Genomic DNA, 23916 nt, shown 5'->3' on the forward strand with positions numbered 1-23916 from the left:
TGTCTTAGCCCACACAGGCACTTCTGAATGTGAGGTCAGACACTGATGTTGGACGAGAAGGTGTAGCTTCCAGTCTCCATTCTGATGAGGACAGTCAAGTTCTTCCACACCAAACTCCCTCATCAATCTCTTTAGATATAATTTTGTGCACTGGTGCACAGTCATGTTGGAACATAAAGAGACCATCCCCAATCTGTTCCCACAAAGTTAGATGCATTAATCTGTCCAAAATGTCATGGTATTCTGAAGAATTAAGATTTGTTTAGCTTTGTTTTTGATTGGTCAGACAGAGGAAAACAGCAAAAATAGTGTGTTTTAACAAAATTAAAATGTTGGATTAACATCAGATTAACTCAATCTGACAGTTTAAACAGATTAATGCCCCGTTCACAGCGGATCATTTTCCACTGAACCAATAAATCTTATATCGAACTCAGTCTTTTACCAACATCAGTATTTGAGTTTCTTAAGGTGCTGTTAATAAATCTTGCTCTGAAAGCTGTTTATAACTTGCTTGTCGTTTGAAGTGTTAATCATCTAAGGTGCTGATATTAGAGCATGGATTTGTAGGGACAAACATTATTATTTGTGTGGTTAAATTGTCTCTATGCGCTATGACCCTTCACAATAACATTATCATCGGAAGGAGACATTTATAATGATGTGATGACATGGCTCCACCTTGTAAAGTAAACCGGCTCTTTTACTGAACCAGTTAAGACTGGCTCTGGTACCAGCCCTGGTTAATATCTGGAACCTCTTTGGTAGAAATGTCGTGTTTTTTAACTAATCTAAAGGTAACTTGTAGTTTGGAGGTCTGTAGCTATTGATTCTGCAGAAATATCTGCACACTCTGTGCCTCAGCATGTGCTGACTGCACTCTGGGATGTTACATGGCCCACCACTTTGTGGCTAAGCTGCTTTCATTCCCTTTCACTTCCACACTAGTATAACGCCACCAACAGGTCACAGTTCACTTTTAGCAGAGTGGAAATTTACCAACTGGGAATATTGTCACAGTGCCCTGTTTTGAACTCACTGATCCCCTGAGACAGACCAGTCCTTTTATAAATGTCTGCAGAACCATTCTGCTGGATTTTAGACACCTGTGGGCATGGAAGTAATTGGAACACCTGAGTCCAATGATTTGGATGGATGAACACTTAATATAGTGTATCTCAGTGCTGAGGATACTTGAGCAGAAGATGTCTCACCGCTGCTTTCGTCTGCTGCCCCATCCAGCTGTGGGATGGACAGGTTGGCAAACAAAGAGTGATTCCCACTCCACTCCATGTCTTCATCAGAGGACTCGTGCTGCTCATCACTCAAGCAGTCCTCTGCCTCCCTAACTCCAGGCCTGTGGACACAGTAAGAACAGAAGCACTGTAAGCAGCCATCTGCCTCGACCAACAGGGTTTGATCATTTTAAATAAAGATAACATCAACAGATCATTAAGAAACCTTTCTTGCTCTAACACATTTTCTCTCTCAGGTATAAAACTGGCCTTGGTGGGTTTGTTCTCCCATGGTGTTCGCTGTCCCACTGCTGTGACATGATCATACTGAGCTCTGCTTCTTCTTTTTCTAGCTCTGGTCCAGCTTCTTCTTCATCACTGTTACAGTGGTAGGTTGTTACACCAGGGAGAGAATGAGACTGAGAGTTCTGCCTTAGTGGGGTCCTGTGGAAACCATCATCTTCCAGGCCTACCAGCAAATCAATGAGGGCATGATCTTGACTGCTTTCTACAGAGAAAAGACGACAGAAATGTACTGAGCAACATTTTATTTGGCATTGTGCTGCAAGTCCACCTTGAGCAAAATAGATGAAAATTACATCAAAATCTCCTAATCAGTTAACTCCATTAGAACATAATGCTTAATGACCTCCGTCACAGAGCAGTTCTACATTAGTGTTTTTAAAGCTATCAATCATTCATTTTGTAAAACTTACTTATAACTTAAAATAAACTGTGTAATTAGTGGATTTAATTCTTTTATATTGGTCCACAGTAGTGTGGCTCCGCTCCTATACCTTTTGTAGCCTCAAGGTCATGTTTAACTACTTTTATAAAATATTACCAGCTAAAAGATGTAATCCTTCTTCACCAGCCAGAATTTTAGTGTTAATTCACAGATTCTCCATGCTGTAAACAAATTCTTGGAATCTGAGTTACATCCACTTAGAACAGGGCTACTAAGAGGAGATAAATACCCAGAGGTCAAGAGTGTAAGCTGTACCTGCATAACTGCTGCAGGCTGTGTTGGATAACTATTTCTGATAAGAACAGCAGTCTGTTATAATAAGGCTAGTTCATCCTTTTGGACTAAATCCTGGATGTAAATCCACTATAGTGAGGCCAAGATTAAATTCATTCACCACTGTGCAAATGGCTAAAACATCAATCTTGTTTCAATTTGTTGTTTTCTCATTAAATTCAATGAGGCCAAACATTTCGAAAATCAGTTTAGTTGCAGTTCACAACTACACACTACGTTTTCTTAGTCTGGCACATAAACTCCTAATCAAATACAATACAGTTTTTGGTTGTAATGTGACAGAATGTAATAAAAGTTCATGTGGTGTGAAAACCTTTGAAAGGACCTGTATGTCTATTGTTGCCGTCCAGAGTACAGCGCTAGAATTGATAACAACAATGTGCACCTGAGTTTCTCAGTGACGCTTCCCCTGAATGAATGTCCAAAAGTCATGGTACTGAAAGTTGAACAAACAAATTCCTAGATAACATAAAGCTAGATTTCTACATGCATTGGAGCTCTGTTATGCAGGTTAAAAAGTTTAATCTGGATGTGTTTAAGAAAGAGACTGGGTGAAGTCTTATTCCTAAACACAACTGTTTTCAAGCCTTCCTTCTCATCGTTTCAGGATAAAGTGAAAAGAAAAAGATGCAGAGCCACATATAATATCAATGCATTAAATGATGATGGATTCTGCCTCATCTCAGTAGGTCTCATAGGTGAACTACCATCAAAAGTCCTCAGGGACAGAATTTTGTGGAATATTCAGCTTAAACTCCACTCAAACATAAAAAACTGCCATATGAGCAGAACAGAATTAAAGCAATATTTAATTAAAGTGTTGGTGTGTTAGTCCCAAGGCAGTGCCAACAGACACACTGGGCAAACACTGAAGAACCACGGACTTGTAACTGCATCAGGGCACAACTTCTAAGGCCTGCACAGATCATTGTAACTCTACAAACAACTGTTTAAAATTCAAATGATAAAAGCAGCTAGCAGTAACTGGTTGGGTACTGTACCTAACAGGGGTGAATGGTTGGACGTCTGAGAGGGTGGCAGAAAAGTCTGACTGTTTTCCAGAAGACTTAGGATTGCCTCTTCATCAACAACAGCCTCTTCTGGGACTTTCCCACTGCTCCTCACTGAGTCTGTACACAGGAAAGAAATACTGTTAGCTTGCGGAAAGTCCACTCTTAAGATCAAAATAAATGAAACAAACTAAAACTGAACTGAAATGACTTAAGATGGTTAGTTGGAGATGTTATCAGTCAAAGACAAAGTCAGCTGTAAAGGCCGCTTTATGATCTTGTGCTTACTGCAGAGATGTGATCTGAAAAGGGCTTGATTTACCTTCACAACAGGAATCTTTACGTTGTTAGACGCCTAACGTCTCAAATGTAGTTTTGTAATTCATGAAGTTGCACTTTTACTCTCTTTTGGGTTTTTCCTCTCACCTGGTTCAGAGTCCCTGTGCACCTCCACAGCATTAGCCGCAGTGCATGGCAGCCCGTTGGGGGTCAGGTGGTCAGAATGCAGAGTGAGTTCGGCTGAGAAACTCTCCTCTTCATCGTCTTCAAACAAATCTTGTGTGCTGAACAAAGAAGCATTGAAATAAATGACACTTTACTCAGATGGGAGCACAAGAACACAAAAACTTCAGTCCTACAGATGCAGAAGATCAGGCTCTCTACTGGCAAATACAGATTTTCAGTTTTCTTAAAGATCTCAAATGAAGATTTTGGCTAAGTCAAATTAATGTTTCTTTCCAAAGGACTACAGCACATAAAGACAAATCTGCTGCAGGTTCTTTAAAAGTGGTGGTAGCTTTGAATCCATCACAAAATGAAGAAATTTGAATGTTATACTATTTATGCATGAAAATATATGTTTTCTATGTCCCTTTATCTCAAACTCAAACAAGGTACAAGGCATTGATGTGTTTATAGTCTAAAAAAAGAGGGAGCCCCTAGTTTTCTATACATTAGGCTCACAGGTGACACACGTTCAGAAATAAAACTGCTTCAGTCCGTGATCTCAATTCTTCGATCGTGATCCATATCTCATGATCATAAGTTAAGTTCGGAACATAGACGGTAAGATGGGACCAGTAATTCAAACAGCTTTGCTTTTTGGCTCAGCTCTTTCTTCACCACAACAGGCCAGAGCAGCTCCGGCATTACTGCAGAGGAAGCCCCAATCTGTCTGTCCATATCCCGTTCCATCCTACCGTCATTTGTGAACATGACACCAAGATACTTAAACTCCTCCACTTGAGGCAGAGACTGACCCACAACCCAGAGGCAGCAGTCCACCTTTTTCCAGACAAGAACCAGAGTAGCTGACTCTCACCCTGACCGCTTCAGACTCAGCTGCAAACTGCTCCAATGCACGCTCGAGGTCATGGCCAGAAGTTGGCTTTTAGTTTTTTATGCATTTATTAAATAAAAAAACAAAGCCCATTTTTTAATATTGACACTCAGATCACTGATCAGAGCCAAAAAAGGGAAAATTGTGGACTATTCGGATCTCTGGCTGATTGATTGGTGCACTATATGCAAATCACTACTTAAAGAAATAAGACACACAGATAAAACTCATAAAAACACATTTGATCTTTGTCACATCATATCTATAAAGTGGACCAATTTGTACATTCTGGCCAAATCTGAGCAACACAGAGGCTGTCTGTTTATCTGTGACCTCTTTGTTTCTGCCTTCCCTCCCACTGTCATGTTTTATTGTCAGTCTTGATCAGGAGAAGTGATCTGTTTAGTGTGGGAGGTCCACATAGCTCAGTAGAGTTCCTGTTGTCCAATGAACTGTTGGTGTGCATATGAGTGAGTGACTCTATGTCGTTTGAGTGCGCATATAGAAAAGGGGAATATGAATGGAAACTGGGCAAGCAGCCAACTGGGCTTTGTATCCCTCCAGATTGCTCTCAGCTACAAGCTGCCAATTGTGCTCCTTTACCCATGCTGCTCCCCTGCAATGCCTAACAATTCACCACTTAGAGGCTCTAAAATATTGACACGTAGACAAGGCTGTAACTCACAAGTAGAACACATTGCTCGGGTATGCACATATAATGAAACAAATGGCTCTTTTAGCTGCTGTGACAATATGGAGTCTGATATTTAAAGATGGCCACACCTGATGAATAAAAGCTTATGCCCAAGAGATTATAGGTTTAAACCCCACACCGAGTGGTGGAGGCTCAGTATGAAAAGTCCCCCAGCTACTGATCTGAACCTGTGCTTCTTCCCCTGGCTGCAGAAATGAATGGGCAGGGTTAGAGGGGTAAATCCTTTGAAAACTGCTGCTGTGGGCTGCTGTGACAGACATGTAAACATGCATGAACACAGGGTCTGAGCCCAGGCAGAACAGAGGAGAAAGGTTAAAATGCCTGTTGATTCAGGCACACATGAAGGGTCCAACAAAATAAAAGAAACATTTTATTTTACAAAGTCCAAAAAGGGGGCTCACTTTTATATAAATGTACAGAATTAGGCACACTGGCTAGTGATGGACCAGGAAATTGTCTGGCAATAAGTATCAGGAAAATTTTCAGCCTGACCGATCAGAAACTCTAAAATCCAATCTGAACTGGAACTAGAACAGCAAATAAAGAAACGTATGCTAAATCCCAGAAGAAAAGTTGTTAAATGAAAAAAGAAAACTAGACTTCTGGTTCGGGTCTCAATCAAAATGGTTGCATAGGAAAGATGTTTCTCCTAAAAATATAAACCCTTCCTGCAGACCATTGAAAGCATCTTTGAAATTTACAATAAGATTGGAAAAGTAGGACAAGATGGAAACACGAGATAGAAGCAAAAAAATACTTTCCATAAATGGCTGAAGGCGAGGACAAACCGCAACACAAAGATAGGCAAGCTAACAAAAAGGATGGCACCGGAAGACCAAAAGGTAGTGAAAAATCCAAGATAAATCGAAACTGATACTACGAGAGATACAGGAGTTTAGACACAAAAATAGGCAACACATTGACCTCAGAGAGGATATTAATAAAGCAAACCAAAGAATTAAAGAAGAGGAAGAGCGCATTGGGGCAGCAGAGGCTAAGCTAGAGAAAATGGAGCTACCTGTGAGAAGAACGCTAAAAACCCAGACAAAAGAAAGAAATCTACATGAACAACCAGAGGATATACTTCGACCATGATTACCAACCCGCAATACTCAACTGTAGCAAGGAATACAATGAAGCAAAGCGTGTGCTAAGAGAGAAGGGGATCCGATTCCAGACCCCATATCCAGCTAAGCTTTGTATCTTTTACAAGGATGAGACACACCTTTACCAAACAGCTCATGAAGCAATGAAAGACATGAAAGACAGAGGCTTTGCGGTACGGGTGATCCCACCATGACAAGATCATTGAAGCTACTGGACACGGAGCCATGGTGCACCGCAGGCAGTAAAAAGACTTTTCCTAAGAAGCAACCTACAGGACAAGATGCCATTATATCCAAACTCCAGGCCTTCAAATTTCAACCCTCATTAACGGAAAAGACCAGTGAAATTAATGTAACTCTAATAATGTCTCAACAGATTTGCTTGTACTTTTGTATCCATTGAATGGCTTACAAGAAATGTACATGTCTCTACCTAAACAGAAAATAAAAAGAAAACTAAAATTAGAACTGTATAGAATATTAGAGGCATTAATACAATTCCAAATACAGAGATCTCAGTTGGAGAACTTTGATCATAATAATAAATCTAGCAAACCTCTTGCAAGTCAACTGAAAAAGAAAAGACAACAATTTCAACAATAACTGACAGTAATGGCATGCCAACTAATGACCTTAAATAATTGAATACAATTTTTAGAAACGTTTACAAAAATCTATACTCAAATAATAGTGATCCTTCTAATTTTGGTGTAGATTGATTTTTAAATAGTATAAATCTTCTTTAATCTTAAATTAAATGAGGAACAAGAAAAGGCTCTGGAGTTACCTTGATAATCTCTCCAAACAGGAATTTTACAGACAAACATTGTCCTCAAGCCGCATAAAGATCCCACACTTCCATCTAGCTATCTACCAATATCACTCTTTAAATCAAGAAGACTCATCAATTTACCATCAGAATCCGAATCAGATTGAGGGTCAGAATCAAAAATGGACTTTATTGCCAAGTTTGTACAGACAAACAAGGAATTTGACTCCGGTTCACTTTGCTCTCAGTGAGGACTTTTTATTTATTTATTGTATATATAACAGTGGAAATAAAGAATATCTTTTTAAATGTACATATACACTCACCTGCCACTTTATTAGTTACACCTTGCTAGTACCGGGTTGGGCCCCCTTTTGCCTTCAGAACTGCCTTAATCCTTGGTGGCATAGATTCAACAAGGTCCTGGAAACATTACTCAAGAGAGTTTGATCCATATTGACATGATAGCATTACACAGATGCTGCAGATTTGTCGGCTGCACATCCATGATGCGAATCTCCCGTTCCACCACATCCCAAAGGTGCTCTACTGGATTGAGATCTGGTGACTGTGGAGGCCATTTGAGTCCAGTGAACTCATTGTCATGTTCAAGAAAGCAGTCTGAGATGATTCGAGCTTTTGACATGGCATGGAAGTAACCATCAGAAGATGGGTACACTGTGGTCATAAAGGGATGGACATGGTCAGCAACAATACTCAGGTAGGCTGTGGCATTGACATGATGCTCACTTGGTACTAAGGGGCCCAAAGTGTGCCAAGAAAATATCCCCCACACCATTACACCACCACCAGCCTGAACCGTTGATAGAAGGCAGGATGGATCCATGCTTTCATGTTGTTGGCGCCAAATTCTGAGCCTACCATCCTACCAGTGTTGCAGCAGAAATCGAGACTCATCAGACCAGGCAACGTTTTTCCAACCTACTATTGTCCAATTTTGGTGAGCCTGTGTGAATTGTAGCCTCAGTTTCCTGTTCTTAGCTGACAGCAGTGGCACCCGGCGTGGTCTTCTGCTGCTGTAGCCCATCCGCCTCAAGGTTCGACGTGTTGTGCGTTCAGAGATGCTCTTCTGCATGCCTTGGTTGTAACGAGTTACTGTTGCCTTTCTATCAACTCATTCAATAACTGTTGGATGAATGCCGCAATGCAGAGCATTCTGAACTTGAGCATTGCCAGAAAGGTTGTGGCTCAGTATCCTGAAAAGGTCTTTGGAGCTTTATCAGCAACTCCAATATGTGCCAGCCTTCTTCTAACAGCCATGCACCATCCAGGGAGATATTTTCCCCCAGAGGAAATCTACCAAGTTCTGATGGAAATAAGTGAAAGTGTACCATCACACTGCTTGGCACAGCAGAACCACATAGTAGAACCACATAGTAGAACAATGTAAGGTGGCTACACCGGTCTTGTCAGAACTAGGTCTAGTAGTTTACCTGCCAAATGCAAAACTAAATGACATCACAGCTTCTCTTCTCAACAGTTTTGTTCTTGAAGACTGCTATGAGAAGCAATGTAACATCTGCTTCTCCAATATTAAAAGAAAAATCTTTCTCAACCATACTGACGTCATAACTCTGCATCTCCAGCGGCCCAACAATCAGGGAGACTTGAGAGTACCTGTGATTCCTAGTCCAACCATTGAAATTCCTTTAATAAACGGAGCTCAGATGTACCATCTGTCTTCAGTCATTTGCCAGCATACCCTGAACTCAGAGACTGACCACTTTTACACATATCTGATGTGTAGAGACCTGGCATTTAAAGCTGATGATGACCATGTAAATTTCACATACATGGACAGTGCAGAAGACCTTTATCAAAATGGGTTTATCTACATCTACAAGAAGTATACAGAAGGACAACACTGAGGAATAACATGAGAAACAACCCAAGTTACAAAAAGAATCAAAAATAAATAAACTGCTCTCATAGCAGACAAAAAAAGAGCCTCCCAAGTCTAAACAAAGAATAATAAATGAAAAAAGCTGACAAAAGCTAATAATAATTTAGAAAAAACAAAATGAATAAAAACATACTGTTTCTTTATTGGAAACAAACAAAATAACTACCATAAAAAGAACGAAAATAAATAATTAAAAATATCAAAATAATCCCATTCAAAAAAGATAAAAAAGGGATTTTGTTTTTTTGCTACAAAATGATTTTTTATATACCAAATTAGAAATAAATGGAACAGAAAAAACCCCACCCCCATAGCAACTAAAAAAAACACTACAAAGAAACAAAAAAGAAACTAAATGTAAAGAGACAAAAAAAAACAACCTTTTTTAGGGTGCACGGTGGCACAGTTCTTAGCACTGTTGCCTTGTTGCAGTAAGATCCTATATATGCTTCCTATCTGGGTCTTTCTGCATGGAGTTTGCTTGTCCCACCCGTGCATGCGTGGGTTCTCTCCGGGTGCTCCGGCTTTCCCCCACAGTCCAAATACATGCATGTTAGGTTAATTGGCCACTCTATATTGCCCATAGGTGAATATGTGCATGCTTTATCTTATTTCATTAATTTCTTAAGAAAAATACTGAAAAACTCTCAAACAAAAAAACTATTAAAAAAAACTACCCACAAAAGACGACAAAAAACAACTTCCTGGCTCCTACTGCCCAAAGAACAATAAAAAAAAAACTGAAAAAAACTAATAATAATAATAATAATAATGATAAACTAGAACATTCCTGAAGAAATTTGAGGGGGCCTGGCACTTGGTGCATGCTTCTCAGACCAGAGCTAAAGGTTCTATGGCTGAGGTTGTCCTAGTGCGCTTTAGGTTTGAGGGTAAAACTGTGAAGAGATGTTTACATTAAAATAAAATGTGTGAAACGATCAAAAATTAGATTAATAAATAAGAAGAAAATAAAAACATAAAATACAAATGTTTGTATTGTTGTATATGCAAGAATATCTTGCATGCTTTTTTCATGTATAAAATGATCCACTGGGATAATTATCTGGCACATAGCCAGAAATTAGACAAAAAAAAAAGCACAGGGGATTTGAAGTGAGGAGGTCGTGGCAGTAGAAGCAGAGAAAAGAGACGCTGCTGTCTGGATTGGTAATGCTCCAAAGTTTGCCTGAAGTTACAATTTTGGGCTTTATGAGGACGTTTTTGTCTCAGCAAAAGCAATAATGGGGACACTGACTTTAAAGCGCAAAACCACAGACTTTTGGCCATGGTGAAGTTTGTTTGGGCTTTGATATTTGAAATTCGTGTTCCACATATTCAGCGGGGTCTTCCTCCCATTTAACTCGATTTAGGCAGTCTGATTACAGGCAGCTGCTCTCTGCCTGCTTCCTCCTCCTGCAGACGCTGGTTCGTTTAAGGACCGCCAATAAATTTCCGAACCAAACGCGCTGGTTCATGGTGGTATTGTTTTGTGTGTTTTGGAGGAAAATGTTTGTGAGTCTATACAGCTAATTTTATGTGTGATCAGCTGATTTAGAAAGTTATTATATACAGCACGCCCTGCCTGCGTGTAATTCAGAAAGCGGACATGGTGACCTTTTTCTTTTCTTTCAGCCTTCAGGCGTGATTTGTGATTTGTAAATACTCGTACTCGTCGTCTTCCGCTTATCCGGGACCGGGTCGCGGGGGCAGCAGACTCAACAGAGACGCCCAGACGTCCCTCTCTCCAGACACCTCCTCCAGTTCCTCCAGGGGGAGCCCAAGGCGTTCCCAGGCCAGCCGAGAGACATAGTCCCTCCAGTGTGTCCTGGGCCATCCCCTGGGCCTCCTCCCGGTGGGACGTGCCTGGAACACCTCCCGAGGAAGGTGTCCAGGAGGCATCCGGTATAGATGCCCGAGCCACCTCAACTGGTTCCTCTCGATGTGGAGGAGCAGCGGCTCTACTCCGAGCCCCTCCCGGATGGCCGAGCTCCTCACCCTATCTCTAAGGGAGTGCCCGGCCACCCTACGGAGGAAGCTCATTTCAGCCGCTTGTATCCGGGATCTCGTTCTTTCGGTCATGACCCAAAGTTCATGGCCATAGGTGAGGGTAGGAACGTAGACCGACCAGTAAATTGAGAGCTTTGCTTTTCGGCTCAGCTCTCTCTTCACCACAACGGACCGGATTTGTAAGTAGTAATATTATATTTCTGTTTGACCTGCTCCTGCCATTGTGGTTCTTAATACTGGCCTAACTAGAGCCAGTGAAAAAAGGCATTCGAGTCCTAAACAGGGTCTGAACAACTGGGCGCTGTACGAAAACTGTACATGGTTTTGGAAACTTTTACAAACCGTGGTCGACAGCCATCCCTTGACCACAATTATGGATTTTAGTACCTTTATTTCATTTACAGTAAAATATAGGATGAATTCCTGCTCTGTCAGTCACACGAGAAAGGCATTCAGAATTCTTTTGACTTCTAGCAAACTGGATGGGTTTGAACACAAACTGTCAGACAAAGAACAATTACAAAAACATTATAGGAAAACAGAGGCTCGATATTACAAAAATGACCTAAAATGTTACTGTAAGCAAAATATATGGCAAGTGGAAGGGCAAGTGAAATATCCGCATTTGGTAGAAAAATCAGCTTACCTGAAAAAAAGAAAACCTTCATCCACTCTACAACATACCAAAACTTTCTTTCTATTGGAAAACAGCATGACATAATTTTGACTGTGTACCCCCTCCTTGAACCACCACCTTAACGTGGTGAAGGGGTTTGAGTGCTCGAATGATCCTAGAGGGTATGTTGTCTGGGGCTTAAATGGCCCTGGTAGGGTCTCCCATGGCAAACAGGCTCTAGGTGACGGGTCAAACAAAGAGCGGTAGAAGACACCTCATGAGGACCATAAAATCAAGGCGCATGATGTCGCCCGGTAAGGCAGAGCCGGGGTCCCACCCTGGAGCCAGTCCTGGGGTCGGTACTCGTCGGAGAGTGCCTGGTGGCTGGGTTACTCCTCATGGGACCCGGCTGGGCCAAGCCCAAACGAGAGACGCGAGGCCATCCCCCAGTGGGTCCACCACCTGCAGGGGGAACCAAGAGGGACTGGTCCTAAGAAGACTGGGCAGCAGACGAAGGTGGAGACCTCGGCAGCCCGATCCCCGGATGCTTAGGCTAGCTCTAGGGACGTGACATGTCACCTTGCTGGGGGGGAAGGAGCCTGAGCTTGTGCGGGAGGTCGAGAGATATTGACTACAAATAGTCAGGTCTCCTCAATCCTGAATTCGCAGATCTCCTCAATCCTGCCATCACGCGTTCACTGGTGGAAGCAGAGGCTCGGGACTCGGGGATTAGACTCTTTCATCACCTAGGCCGAAGTCACCAAGGTGGTTAAAAAGGTCCGCAGAGGCAGGGCTTCGGGGGTGGATGAGATCTGCCCTAAATGTTGTGGCGCTGTCATGGTTGTCACGCCTCTTCAACATTGTGTGGTGTCTGGGACAGTGCCTCTGGACTAGCAGACTGGGGCAGTGGTCCCCTTCATGAGAAGGGTGATCAGAGAGTGTGTTCCAACTACAGGGGGATCGCACTACGCCAGGGTATTGGAGAAGAGAGTCCGGCCGATAGTCGAACCTTGGGTTAAGGAGGAGCAGCGTGGTTTTCGTCCCGGCCTTGGAACACTGGACCAGCTCTATACCCTCTGCAGGGTACTCGAGGGTTCATTGGAGTTTGCCCAACCGGTCCACATATGTTTTGTGGACCTGGAGAAGTGATTTGACTGTGTCCCTCGTGGTGCTCTGTGGGGGGTGCTCCAGAAGCATGGAATCGGGGGCCCTTTATTAGGGGCCATCCGGTCTCTGTACAAGCGAAGCAGGTGGGTATGCTTCCCTCTTGACCTCCCAGGGGCTAGCTTACCAGGTGGAGTGGTAATGTGCCCTCCACACCTTGGTCCTTCCAAGTTCCAGCTGCCACAAGAGTGATCTCTCCTGTTTGGTGCTTGGCAGTCTGCCGGGGGTTGATGCAGACCTCTCTGGCCTGGTGGCTGCTGCTCCTTTACTGACATCCTTCCTTTCTGGTGGGCGTATGGCTGGTCTGGGGTGATGCCTTGTGTCTGTCTGCCTGGGGCTGCTGCAGCCCTCTGGAGCCAAGTGAACCTGTCCTTTGCTGTTCTTGGATACTGTGTGTTGCAGGCTTTCTCGCCTCTCTAACAACTGTGCAACTCCAGGTAACTAACAAGCTCACTTCCATCTACTCAACAGAAACAAAAATAATCTAAATGGTTGAAGGTCATACAAACACGGGTTTACTATTTCAGCAATGTGGCCTGCCTACTCGGATGCTGGATGCAGTCTTGATTTAATAAAGTCAATCACGCTATTTGGGTTTTGTCTTGAGATATTCTTTTTGTAGAGCAAAACTGCTCTGGCGCATGAAGCTCCTCTATATGGTATGCCGAAAATGCCATGACTGGACATGCGAAAAAGAAAAAAATACTGGGGCGCGGCGTAGCAGTAGAGTCCACGACTCATATATGGAGGACTCAGTCATCGATGCAGCTGTCCCGGGTTTGAGTCCCGACCCAAGAGGCTTGTGCTGAATGTCTTCCCCCTCTCTCCACCCCACTTCCTGTCTGCCTATTTTTGAAAAATAACAAAAATGAAGGGCACTAGTGCCACAAAAAAAAAAAAAATCCAATCTGTGAACACACCATACATAAGCACTACCAAGTCATACTGATGACTACACTCAAAGTGTGTGAAAGTCGTTACTGAAGGAAGACTCAAAGTTTGTTTTAAAAACCTCACTAATGGTGAAAATAACTAAGTCAAATATAAGAATCCATTTAAAAGGAAACAGCTTTTTACAGTGGCATGTCTGCTGTTTATTCAGGCTGCCACTCAAGGAGAGAATGAGGAATCAGTACCTACCAGGAAGGTTAAATATATTGCAGCATAGTTGCTCCTTTTAATCTTTTGGAGCTTTCAGTCTTTATCTGACATAGAACAGATAGATTTGGCAACCTTTTGGAAATCTCAGAGGTAAGGTAAAGTGTTAATTATATTTATTAATGCTCCCACACTGGCATTTTCACACCATGGGCGTGCGTGCATACTCGAGCTGGACTGAATATGGACTCAAAGCAAACGTCCTCCTGACACGTCTGGGCCACGTACTTGTACTCTGTGTCACACAATAAACTGCTTGGCAAAAATAAATACTGCTCAGTGGGAAAAGGTCTTTACATCAAACTGTTTTATATGTAACACCGAGCTGGTATCCTGGTGGAGAAGAAACGGGGCTAGGCGCCAAAGTAGTTCATCAAACCCGGTACTAACCATTCAGTAATACTCAAAGTGTTTCTCGCTGTCCATGTCTTCATATCCTTCACCAGTGTATTGTATTCCCCTTCTTTGTCCCAAGTCTGATTTACTAGCTTTATAAACCACATTTTGTTCTTTTGTTTTTCCATAGCTACTAGGCAAATTAGCTCTTTCTTCTCTTCCTCTGACAGCATGGCAGGAAGTGGGGGAATGTAGGAATCTTTCACAAGAAATGTGGGAAATTGGTGGGCTCAACTATATAATCTCAAACATCTGCAGACAGTATGTGTGGAGTCTGTGCTGCTCACAGTACATGCACAGCATGGCAGACTCTGTGGGAACCTTTAAACTGAAACTGGAATTGGCTAAAATTGGTATTGACAGATAGAACCTTTGCAAAGGATGTAGACTGAAAATCCCCCACAAAACTCTAATGGGTTTGTGGCCCAAATAAAAACAATTATTTAAAGTTTTTCAATGAAGCGTCTATACTAGAGTGAGAGATTTAGGTTGACATAAAGATTTTACTGCAGTCTGATTGTTATTCAGAGACTTTATAATGAAGAAAAGGCTCCAGAGAGTCAGCGTGCATGTGCCACAGTCTAGCTCTTAATTAAGCTGTTAGTTAATGACTTTAGAGGCAACGAGGGAGGGAACCCAGCAGGCGTCTGGATATTGCTGCAGTGATTAACACATTTTACCACAAAGCCACACCCCTTTTCACTCTGTCACAGGTTTGGAGAAAAGGAAATTAATTAATTTAATTCATAAATCACAGTCACAATGTTTTCTATAGGATTTAGTATTTTGATTGAGATAGACTTAAGCAATTATATCCGTAAACCCACCACTTAACTGAGTAGAATATTTTTTATTTTGCGGTTTTACAAGTGTAACAAGACTGTATTGGCGAGTTGACTAGTTTCAGCTCAGGTATCAAGCCTGTACTCCGCTGCTTACCAGACTAGTAAGGTTTTTCCTAATTCAAAGTGAGGAGAGATGCTTGTTTGTATTCCACACCATAAATGCTTTTATGTTTAGTGAAATATTTACAAATTATCACATTGGTCTTCTTTGCGAAATGAGAAAATATAGGGGCCTTCAATCATCCATCACTGACCAACTGTGCATAGCAACAGATAGGGGAGGGGCAGCAATGCACCACTTCATAAAGCCTGTAAGAATTCCAGTCACTCCAGCACCTTCCTTGATATATCAACAAGCTGGTAACTGGCCCATGCCTTGTACTGGCTTTAAAAATTAAAGGGGACATATCAAACAAAGTCCACTTTTTGAGCCTTTAAATACAGGAGTCTGTAGGAGTGCATTGAATTTAGTTTCTGCAGGTTTTGCGGAGTTATCTTTATATTATGTTTGGGTCACATTTTTCAGTTCTTTTAGTTTTCTCTATCATCTGTTACGTTTTTCCAACTGTTACGTCACAGCATTTGCTGCTGAACAGCTAAATAAGGTCATAGACTTCTGGCTGATAAATTTCGCGTATCCGCCATTTTATTTCTTGCATTTTTTAGTTCAAGCTCAAGTATGCGCATGCTGAAAGAGGATTAGTTAGGTTCGGTTGTTGGTAGGAATGGGTACCGAATTCGGTACTTTTATAGCTACCGATAGATTTCCGTCGGTACTACCAAGTACCATTCACGTAAAATCAAACGGTACCATGTTTCGGTACCTAAACGCATCATTGTAACACAGAGGGAGTGGAAGAGTGCGAGTTTTCCATGCTGGACATGAACACAGCATTGCCCGTACAAGAGTGAAATGACGTCAGTAGCCGCTGCTACCGTTAACAAAGCCTGGCTGATAGAAACGCTCGAAAGTAAGGCTCCACTTTTCAAAATGTGATGCAGGTTACGCTCGCTGCAATATTTGTGACGCCAAGTGCAAAGCCGGTGGCGGGAATACTTCTAATCCGAGGAAACATCTGTTTAAGTGTAAGATTTTTCTCAAGGCTGAAGAGTGCATAATATTCGTCTGCCTCAGATCTACTTCTGCATTCGGCACCGTTAGCACGCCTGGATCCGCTAGCGACCTGTCTGCAGCCAGCAATATGGGAGAAGGTTTGAATCAACGGAGACGTTACAATACAAACAGCTGGATGTTGTTATGATATATTCAATAAAGTTTATATATTGAGGAATAAATATGTTGAAAAATTTTGAGATTTTATTATTAAGCGAACTAATATTTATTACCACATATACACACACAAAAGTACCAAAAACTGGTACCATTGAGTACCGGTATCGATTCCCAGATAATGGGTGTCTCTACCGTATCGGTTCAAATGTGAAAGGTACCCATCCCTAGTTGGGTTAATACACCCAACAACTAGGGATGATAGGCATCAGAACCTCTTTGAAGTGCCTGGTTAAATTTTCATGGAAATCTACCCACATCAGTGGAGAATTTTCTATTTTCCCAGTTCAAGGACGAGCTCTTCAGCAACCTCCTCCAGTATCAAGAAGGATTTACTGAAAGACTTCATCTGATCAAGGGGTCAGTTCCTTCTGTGTGGAAACGACAGACACAGCAAAGGGGTGGGCTGCAAATAACGCTAAAATGACAACGAATTTTATTTTAGACATGAATGTATTGTGTGTTGATATGACATCCTGGCCATTGTTTTAATAGCAGTAGCATTGTGCCAGTAGCATTTATAGAGACCGCGCCAAAATGAGTTGCTCTCAGACGCACCTCACAACAGGTAAAAAAGGAGCCTGTGGAGCTACAATAACAAGGAATTCAGACCAAAACATTGCAGTTCCACTTTTTATAGACACCACCTGAATGATTTAGGGGTAAAAAGAATGGATTTAAAAGTATAATATGTCCCCTTTAAGGGAGTTCTGACAAACTTGTCTAATTATCAAATGTACAAAAAACCTAAAATAAATGAACATCTCTAGCTAAATAATACCAGTCACAGAAGAAAACATGAAGGCAGCAACAGCAGCAAGGCATAACAGAGAGAGGAAATGTAACAGACAGTGTGAACATGATCAGCATGATCATGTTCTAAGTAAGAAAGCGTGTCACTGTTCCACCTCCTAACTTAAGCCCATATTCAGATGAAAAGCCCACCCGGCAGTGCTCTCCCTCTCCCCTCTGCTCCTATTAGATATCAGAGGTTATTGGATGGAAGCTATCTGGATCTAATAAAGCAGCATGTGCAGATGTAGGGCCAACTGTACTTTAATTTATAACAGGAAATACTTTGAGGTTGTACATTGTCGGGGAAGGAGGGGCATGTAGGTGACCTACGCAACTTAATTTCAACCCCATTTTCTCTAACATCTGCTCTGACTTCACTTTCTCTAGCCTTCCATTCCAGTTTCAGCCGGCCTCTGATCTCCACCCCTTCTTCTCTACACTGAGAGGAAAGCTGGCAGGGCCAAAGGAAAGAAAGAGAGGACATGCTTCATTATAAATACTTAGTACACAAGAAATGTTTGATGTCTTGTGGGAAGGTTTTTTATCAAGCTCGGGAGCATCTTGTGCTCATTCCAGTAATAATTAAATCCAACCTCTACTCTATACGCTTCAGATTGCCTCAGGGAAATGAAACAAAGATCAAACATTTTATTTAAACACAAGACAAAGTAAAGGAAAAGGTGGAGAAACTTACACGTCAAACTTGTTCTCCCTCAGAATCTCTTTTAGTCTCTTCATGAAGGTTTTCTCACTGTCCGTTGAAGGGACCACGCCACGATCTGGAACAGAGACAAAGGAGTTTTTCAGGGATCCTTCTTCTCAGCTCAAATTGTATCTTTTTACTCTGTAATGTTAAACCAAAGTGTACAAATACTGCCTGTCAGTAACAGCTAAAAACAATATGATCCTCGACAGCGACTCTGTATGGCAGATCTTTCTGACCTACACATTGTTTCTGTTCACCGTACACACTGTGGTAAGACCTGGTAATTAGTATTTCCTTTCATTGATCAGAATTGAAACTCAAAAACTTGGAAACCAAACATGGTTAATTTATCAACCTGCTTCCATAGCAGCTTCCTATGTTAGGTTGATGACATTTTCTGATTATTTGGGCCACCAAAAACCTTTTCTTTTTGCAGCACTAGTGGCCTTTAATTTCTTAGTTTCTGACAGAGAGCTACCAGGAAAGGGGTGGAGAGGGAAGACGTGCAGCAAAGGCCAACAGGCCGGCACTCGAACCCTTGACAGCCTGGATCGAGGACCAAGGCTTTCGAATATGGGTTTTACCCCTGCATCACCACCTCGCCCTGGGGCTGAAATCTTAACCTGAATCCAAATTGACTTAATTGTGCAGCCTCAAGTTTGTCATAATTGTTTTAGGAGAAATATATGTAAACAAAGAACTATAAAATTAAAAACTAACCACACATCATCAACCTTCCAACTTCAGAAGCTGTTACTTTAAATCATGATTAATGTGAAATTCTAGTTAGTTGCTCAAATTGATGTGAAAGCCCTACTCTTATTTAGAACATTGCTTTACCATATTGGTTTTTGCAGGCCTTGTTTCTGTACAGTTCTCTTAAGTTCCCACCACTGTATTTCAATCAGGCTTGAGTCTGAAGTTTGACTGGACCATGGCAAAATCTTTTTCCGGTCTTTTTCTTCTTTTTTAGTAATGCTGTTGCAGATTAGCTGATAAATTTTGGGACTGTTGTGCTGTTGGTGACCCAGGTTTGTCAAACTGCAGCTGACAGCCTTAGAACTCTTTGTGTACAGAGGAGTTAATGGAGGGCTTAGTGACTGTCAGGTATCCAGGTCCTGTAGCTGGTATATTGTTTGTGTTGATATACGGTTTTTAGCTTTTTACAAAGTGCTACTGATTAAAGCCAAACATCCTCACTTTGATTTTATGTGACCAACATGTTGCAACATTATTATGAGAGAGAAAATGCTTTCTTCCAATAAGTCCACCAGTTGTTTAGGCTTCTAATTGTCCTTCCAGGAACGTTAACGTGCCAACTGTGGCCTGTGGATTGTGAGATAGAGCTGTTGTTGTTTTTTGTAGGTACGTGGTGAACTTACCTGAACGTTCACTTTTGTAAGGGGAAAAAAAGTAATGGGGTGGTATTGTGTAATGTTGTTAATCTGAAGTTTGAATTTGTCTCATTGAAAGATCTGGTAGAGAACAGAAGGTTTTTTTTTATAACAGTATGTCCTGACAAAAACCAAAAATTGAAAGAAAGTGTTTTTTAAACTGCAATTGCCTATACAACCGCAGCTCACAAATATGTCACAAAGTAAGCAAATGGTACAAAGTGAGGAAGAAGAACACAGGAACACCACATCTCAACAGCAGATGATACTAATAGTTCCCATTGAAGTATTGTTCACCTTGTGAATCAGGGGTTTCTATCTGGGAGATCTGGTTTTTCTCTCTCCTCCTCTGCTTCTCATCCTCCCAAATAGCCTGTAGTCCAGGGTTCCTGCCAATCTGATCTGCAGAAAGAAGCAAAATCAACAGACAAGGTTAGCTAACAGAATCCTTACACTTCTCATTTTTAAACCTATTTCCTTCCCTACAGCTGTGCCAAGGCTAAGGTTAAGGTTAAGGTTGCATTTGACTGAAATGAAAACAGATCCCATTACTGATTCCAGCAGGATAATCGTACCTGTTTGATCGGTGTTACACTGTCTGTAGATAAACAATCAGGCAGTTAAAATGTTCATCTTTGATGACAGAGCAGGTGGTCATAAATACAGCTTTCTCTTTCCCATCATAACGAAGAAAGATGTAGAAAGAGTGAGGTCCGCTGCACAATGATCTTGTTCAGAACTGCTAATGGATGTGATGTGTGGAGGCATTACCACTGATCTGAGCTCAGTGTGCTGAACCTTTATTCACCGTGGGTTTTTCGTCATGACAACTAGCGTTGCAAAGAATAAAAAACATCTGACATCACCTACTTTCAATATCAAGGCGGTTAAGGATGTCTACGGCCACAGCATCCACCTCCAGCTCACAGGTGCTCTGTCTCTCAACATCGTCCAGGACTAAAGAGCTGCAAACAGAGCAGTGTTATCATTTGGACACCTAATAATTTAGTGCAGGCTAATGTGTGAGAAGGTAGGGCTTACCAGGGTAGAGCGTTCTCTTCCCAGCGGACAAAGGTGCCTGCAAGGCTGCTGTTGTTCAGCTTAGTGGTACAGGGGACCTTCCAGGGACTGATGCTAGGATGAGAGCTGGAAGATTGTTGGTCTGCAGCGGCTCCTTCTAGAAACAATACAGATGTATTAAGAAATGATGGTCAAATATTGGTATGACGTGATTTATCAAGAAAGCCTAAAAATCCTTCTTCTTCTATTTCCTGTTTTTTTAGCCCACAGTAGAGTTGATAAAAATGAGATTGCATAATTTTATTTAAAAAAAAGAAAATATTAAATGTATACAGAATATTCAATAAATCGTATTTGCACAAATCTCTGGGAGATCCTCACAGTATTCAAATGTACATAAAGTTGTTGACAGAGCTGTTCATACCAAGTAAAAACACAGTATAAACTAAGTAATTTAATCATTTCAAAATAACTTCTTGAAATGAAATGTTTTAGGAAATCAGGTTAAGGTCATTGTAGATGGTGATGTCTGTTGGCAGAAAAGGGTATCCTGAAGCGGTCTGTATGACAACAGATCTGAGGAAGCCTCTGGTTGAAGACTTTGTGTCGTCATGTTACTCTCTGTCTGGAGGACCTAAACTTCATCCAGAAGTAGTCTGCTCTGTCCATTCTTGTAGACAGCTTCACTGTTGTGTCTCCAGTCCATGGCTACATTTTATTGGTCTATTACATAAAGGTTCAAATGAAATGCATTGAGGTATTTGAGGTTCTAATGTGCAAAGTCAAGGGTTGTGAATACTTTTACAAGACACTGTGAGACACTCAGATAACAGCAGGAAGAAACTGGGACAATTCTCAGTATAAAGATGGGACCAGAGCTGAAGTGATCCCTGATCTTTCTCTAGTCATGCTCTCTCCTGGTGGTTGACCTTTAAACCCCCCTAGTGGAGGCTGGAAGCAGTTGTAGTCTGTTTTTTGTTTGCTTTAAAAGAATTAGAATCAATACACCAACAAAAATGGAAGACTCTGCATGATGTCAACCACTGCAAGCACAGTTGGCCAGGGGGTAACCAGTTAGAGATGTTAACTCAGAGATGTTGACACGGAGGTTTTATTTTTCTAATGTTTGTGAAGCAGTTTGATTAGAATTGATTTAGGTAACAATAGTTTTCTGATAAAACCCAACCTTTTTTAGTTTAGTTAAATCCCTGCTACTGTGTAACTTATACAGAATAAAGAGGCGGAATGATGTTGCCTGACCTGGTTTGGGTTCTTAGGGGGACCAAAGACTCCTCTTGTGGTGGATACAGTTGATTTTTTTTGGACAACTGTCCTCTCTGGTGTCAGATGCTGTGCAGCTTGGAGGATTTTTCCTAATACTTTCTATTTTTGGACATTTGTTATGATGCATTGCCATGGCAACGGGGTTGTTTCTTACAACCAAGAGCAGCTGATTAATATCTCAAAAGCTCAAATAATACTTCAACTACAACCCCAAATCCCTGATGAGTTGAAAAGGAGACGCCGTGGATGCAGAGCAGGAGCTAAGAGAAGAGAGAGACGGAGGAAGTTCAAACCATCTCTTCCGTCAATTATGATGGGCAATGTGAGATCGTTGGGAAACAAGTTGGATGAACTCCAAGCCCTACAAAGGACCCAGCCAGAGTACCGGACATGCAGTATTATGTGTTTTACTTAGACATGGCTGCAGGATCATATCCCAGACTACAGCGTCTCTCTGCCGGGCTTTTTAACCATACGAGAGATTTAAAGAGGAGCGGCAAATGTAAAGGAGGTGGACTGGCAGTACTTGTGAGCAACAGATGGTGTAATCCAGGACATGTTACTGTGAAATGTCATCTCTGCAGTCCAGATATTGAACTGTTGGCAGTAAGTTTTCGTCTATATTACAGGTCCTTCTCAAAATATTAGCATATTGTGATAACGTTCATTATTTTCCATAATGTAATGATGAAAATTTAACATTCATATATTTTAGATTCATTGCACACTAACTGAAATATTTCAGGTCTTTTATTGTCTTAATACGGATGATTTTGGCATACAGCTCATGAAAACCCAAAATTCCTATCTCACAAAATTAGCATATCATTAAAAGGGTCTCTAAACGAGCTATGAACCTAATCATCTGAATCAACGAGTTAACTCTAAACACCTACAAAAGATTCCTGAGGCCTTTAAAATTCCCAGCCTGGTTCATCACTCAAAACCCCAATCATGGGTAAGACTGCCGACCTGTCTGCTGTCCAGAAGGCCACTATTGACACCCTCAAGCAAGAGGGTAAGACACAGAAAGACATTTCTGAACGAATAGGCTGTTCCCAGAGTGCTGTATCAAGGCACCTCAGTGGGAAGTCTGTGGGAAGGAAAAAGTGTGGCAGAAAACGCTGCACAACGAGAAGAGGTGACCGGACCCTGAGGAAGATTGTGGAGAAGGGCCGATTCCAGACCTTGGGGGACCTGCGGAAGCAGTGGACTGAGTCTGGAGTAGGAACATCCAGAGCCACCGTGCACAGGCGTGTGCAGGAAATGGGCTACAGGTGCCGCATTCCCCAGGTCAAGCCACTTTTGAACCAGAAACAGCGGCAGAAGCGCCTGATCTGGGCTACAGAGAAGCAGCACTGGACTGTTGCTCAGTGGTCCAAAGTACTTTTTTCAGATGAAAGCAAATTCTGCATGTCATTCGGAAATCAAGGTGCCAGAGTCTGGAGGAAGACTGGGGAGAAGGAAATGCCAAAATGCCAGAAGTCCAGTGTCAAGTACCCACAGTCAGTGATGGTCTGGGGTGCCGTGTCAGCTGCTGGTGTTGGTCCAGTGTTTTATCAAGGGCAGGGTCAATGCAGCTAGCTATCAGGAGATTTTGGAGCACTTCATGCTTCCATCTGCTGAAAAGCTTTATGGAGATGAAGATTTCATTTTTCAGCACGACCTAGCACCTGCTCACAATGCCAAAACCCCTGGTAAATGGTTTACTGACCATGGTATCACTGTGCTCAATTGGCCTGCCAACTCTCCTGACCTGAACCCCATAGAGAATCTGTGGGATATTGTGAAGAGAACGTTGAGACACTCAAGACCCAACACTCTGGATGAGCTAAAGGCCGCTATCGAAGCATCCTGGGCCTCCATAAGACCTCAGCAGTGCCACAGGCTGATTGCCTCCATGCCACGCCGCATTGAAGCAGTCATTTCTGCAAAAGGATTCCCGACCAAGTATTGAGTGCATAACTGTACATGATTATTTGAAGGTTGACGTTTTTTGTATTAAAAACACTTTTCTTTTATTGGTCGGATGAAATATGCTAATTTTGTGAGATAGGAATTTTGGGTTTTCATGAGGTGTATGCCAAAATCATCCATATT

At 41.9% G+C, this 23916-nt stretch overlaps 1 protein-coding gene across 2 annotated transcripts in view; it reads right to left on the reverse strand.

Annotated features, from left to right (window-relative positions):
• The window catches only part of rev3l (REV3 like, DNA directed polymerase zeta catalytic subunit), a 78941-nt gene that overhangs the window by 24496 nt on the left and 30529 nt on the right, over positions 1-23916 (reverse strand). Inside the window, exons 5-12 of one of the 2 annotated variants that reach the window (XM_047388709.1) lie at positions 20554-20686; positions 20383-20477; positions 19810-19914; positions 18107-18191; positions 3714-3850; positions 3279-3407; positions 1506-1743; positions 1215-1357 (exon numbers count right to left, since the gene is read on the reverse strand). In XM_047388709.1, coding sequence (XP_047244665.1) covers positions 1215-1357; positions 1506-1743; positions 3279-3407; positions 3714-3850; positions 18107-18191; positions 19810-19914; positions 20383-20477; positions 20554-20686 — 1065 coding nt within the window. Of the gene's footprint in view, positions 1-1214; positions 1358-1505; positions 1744-3278; positions 3408-3713; positions 3851-18106; positions 18192-19809; positions 19915-20382; positions 20478-20553; positions 20690-23916 lie in introns of both variants that reach the window. The other variant, XM_047388708.1, reaches the window with a different exon arrangement.

This window comes from Girardinichthys multiradiatus, chromosome 15 (assembly GCF_021462225.1).
Source record: "Girardinichthys multiradiatus isolate DD_20200921_A chromosome 15, DD_fGirMul_XY1, whole genome shotgun sequence".
Taxonomy (NCBI): domain Eukaryota; kingdom Metazoa; phylum Chordata; class Actinopteri; order Cyprinodontiformes; family Goodeidae; genus Girardinichthys; species Girardinichthys multiradiatus.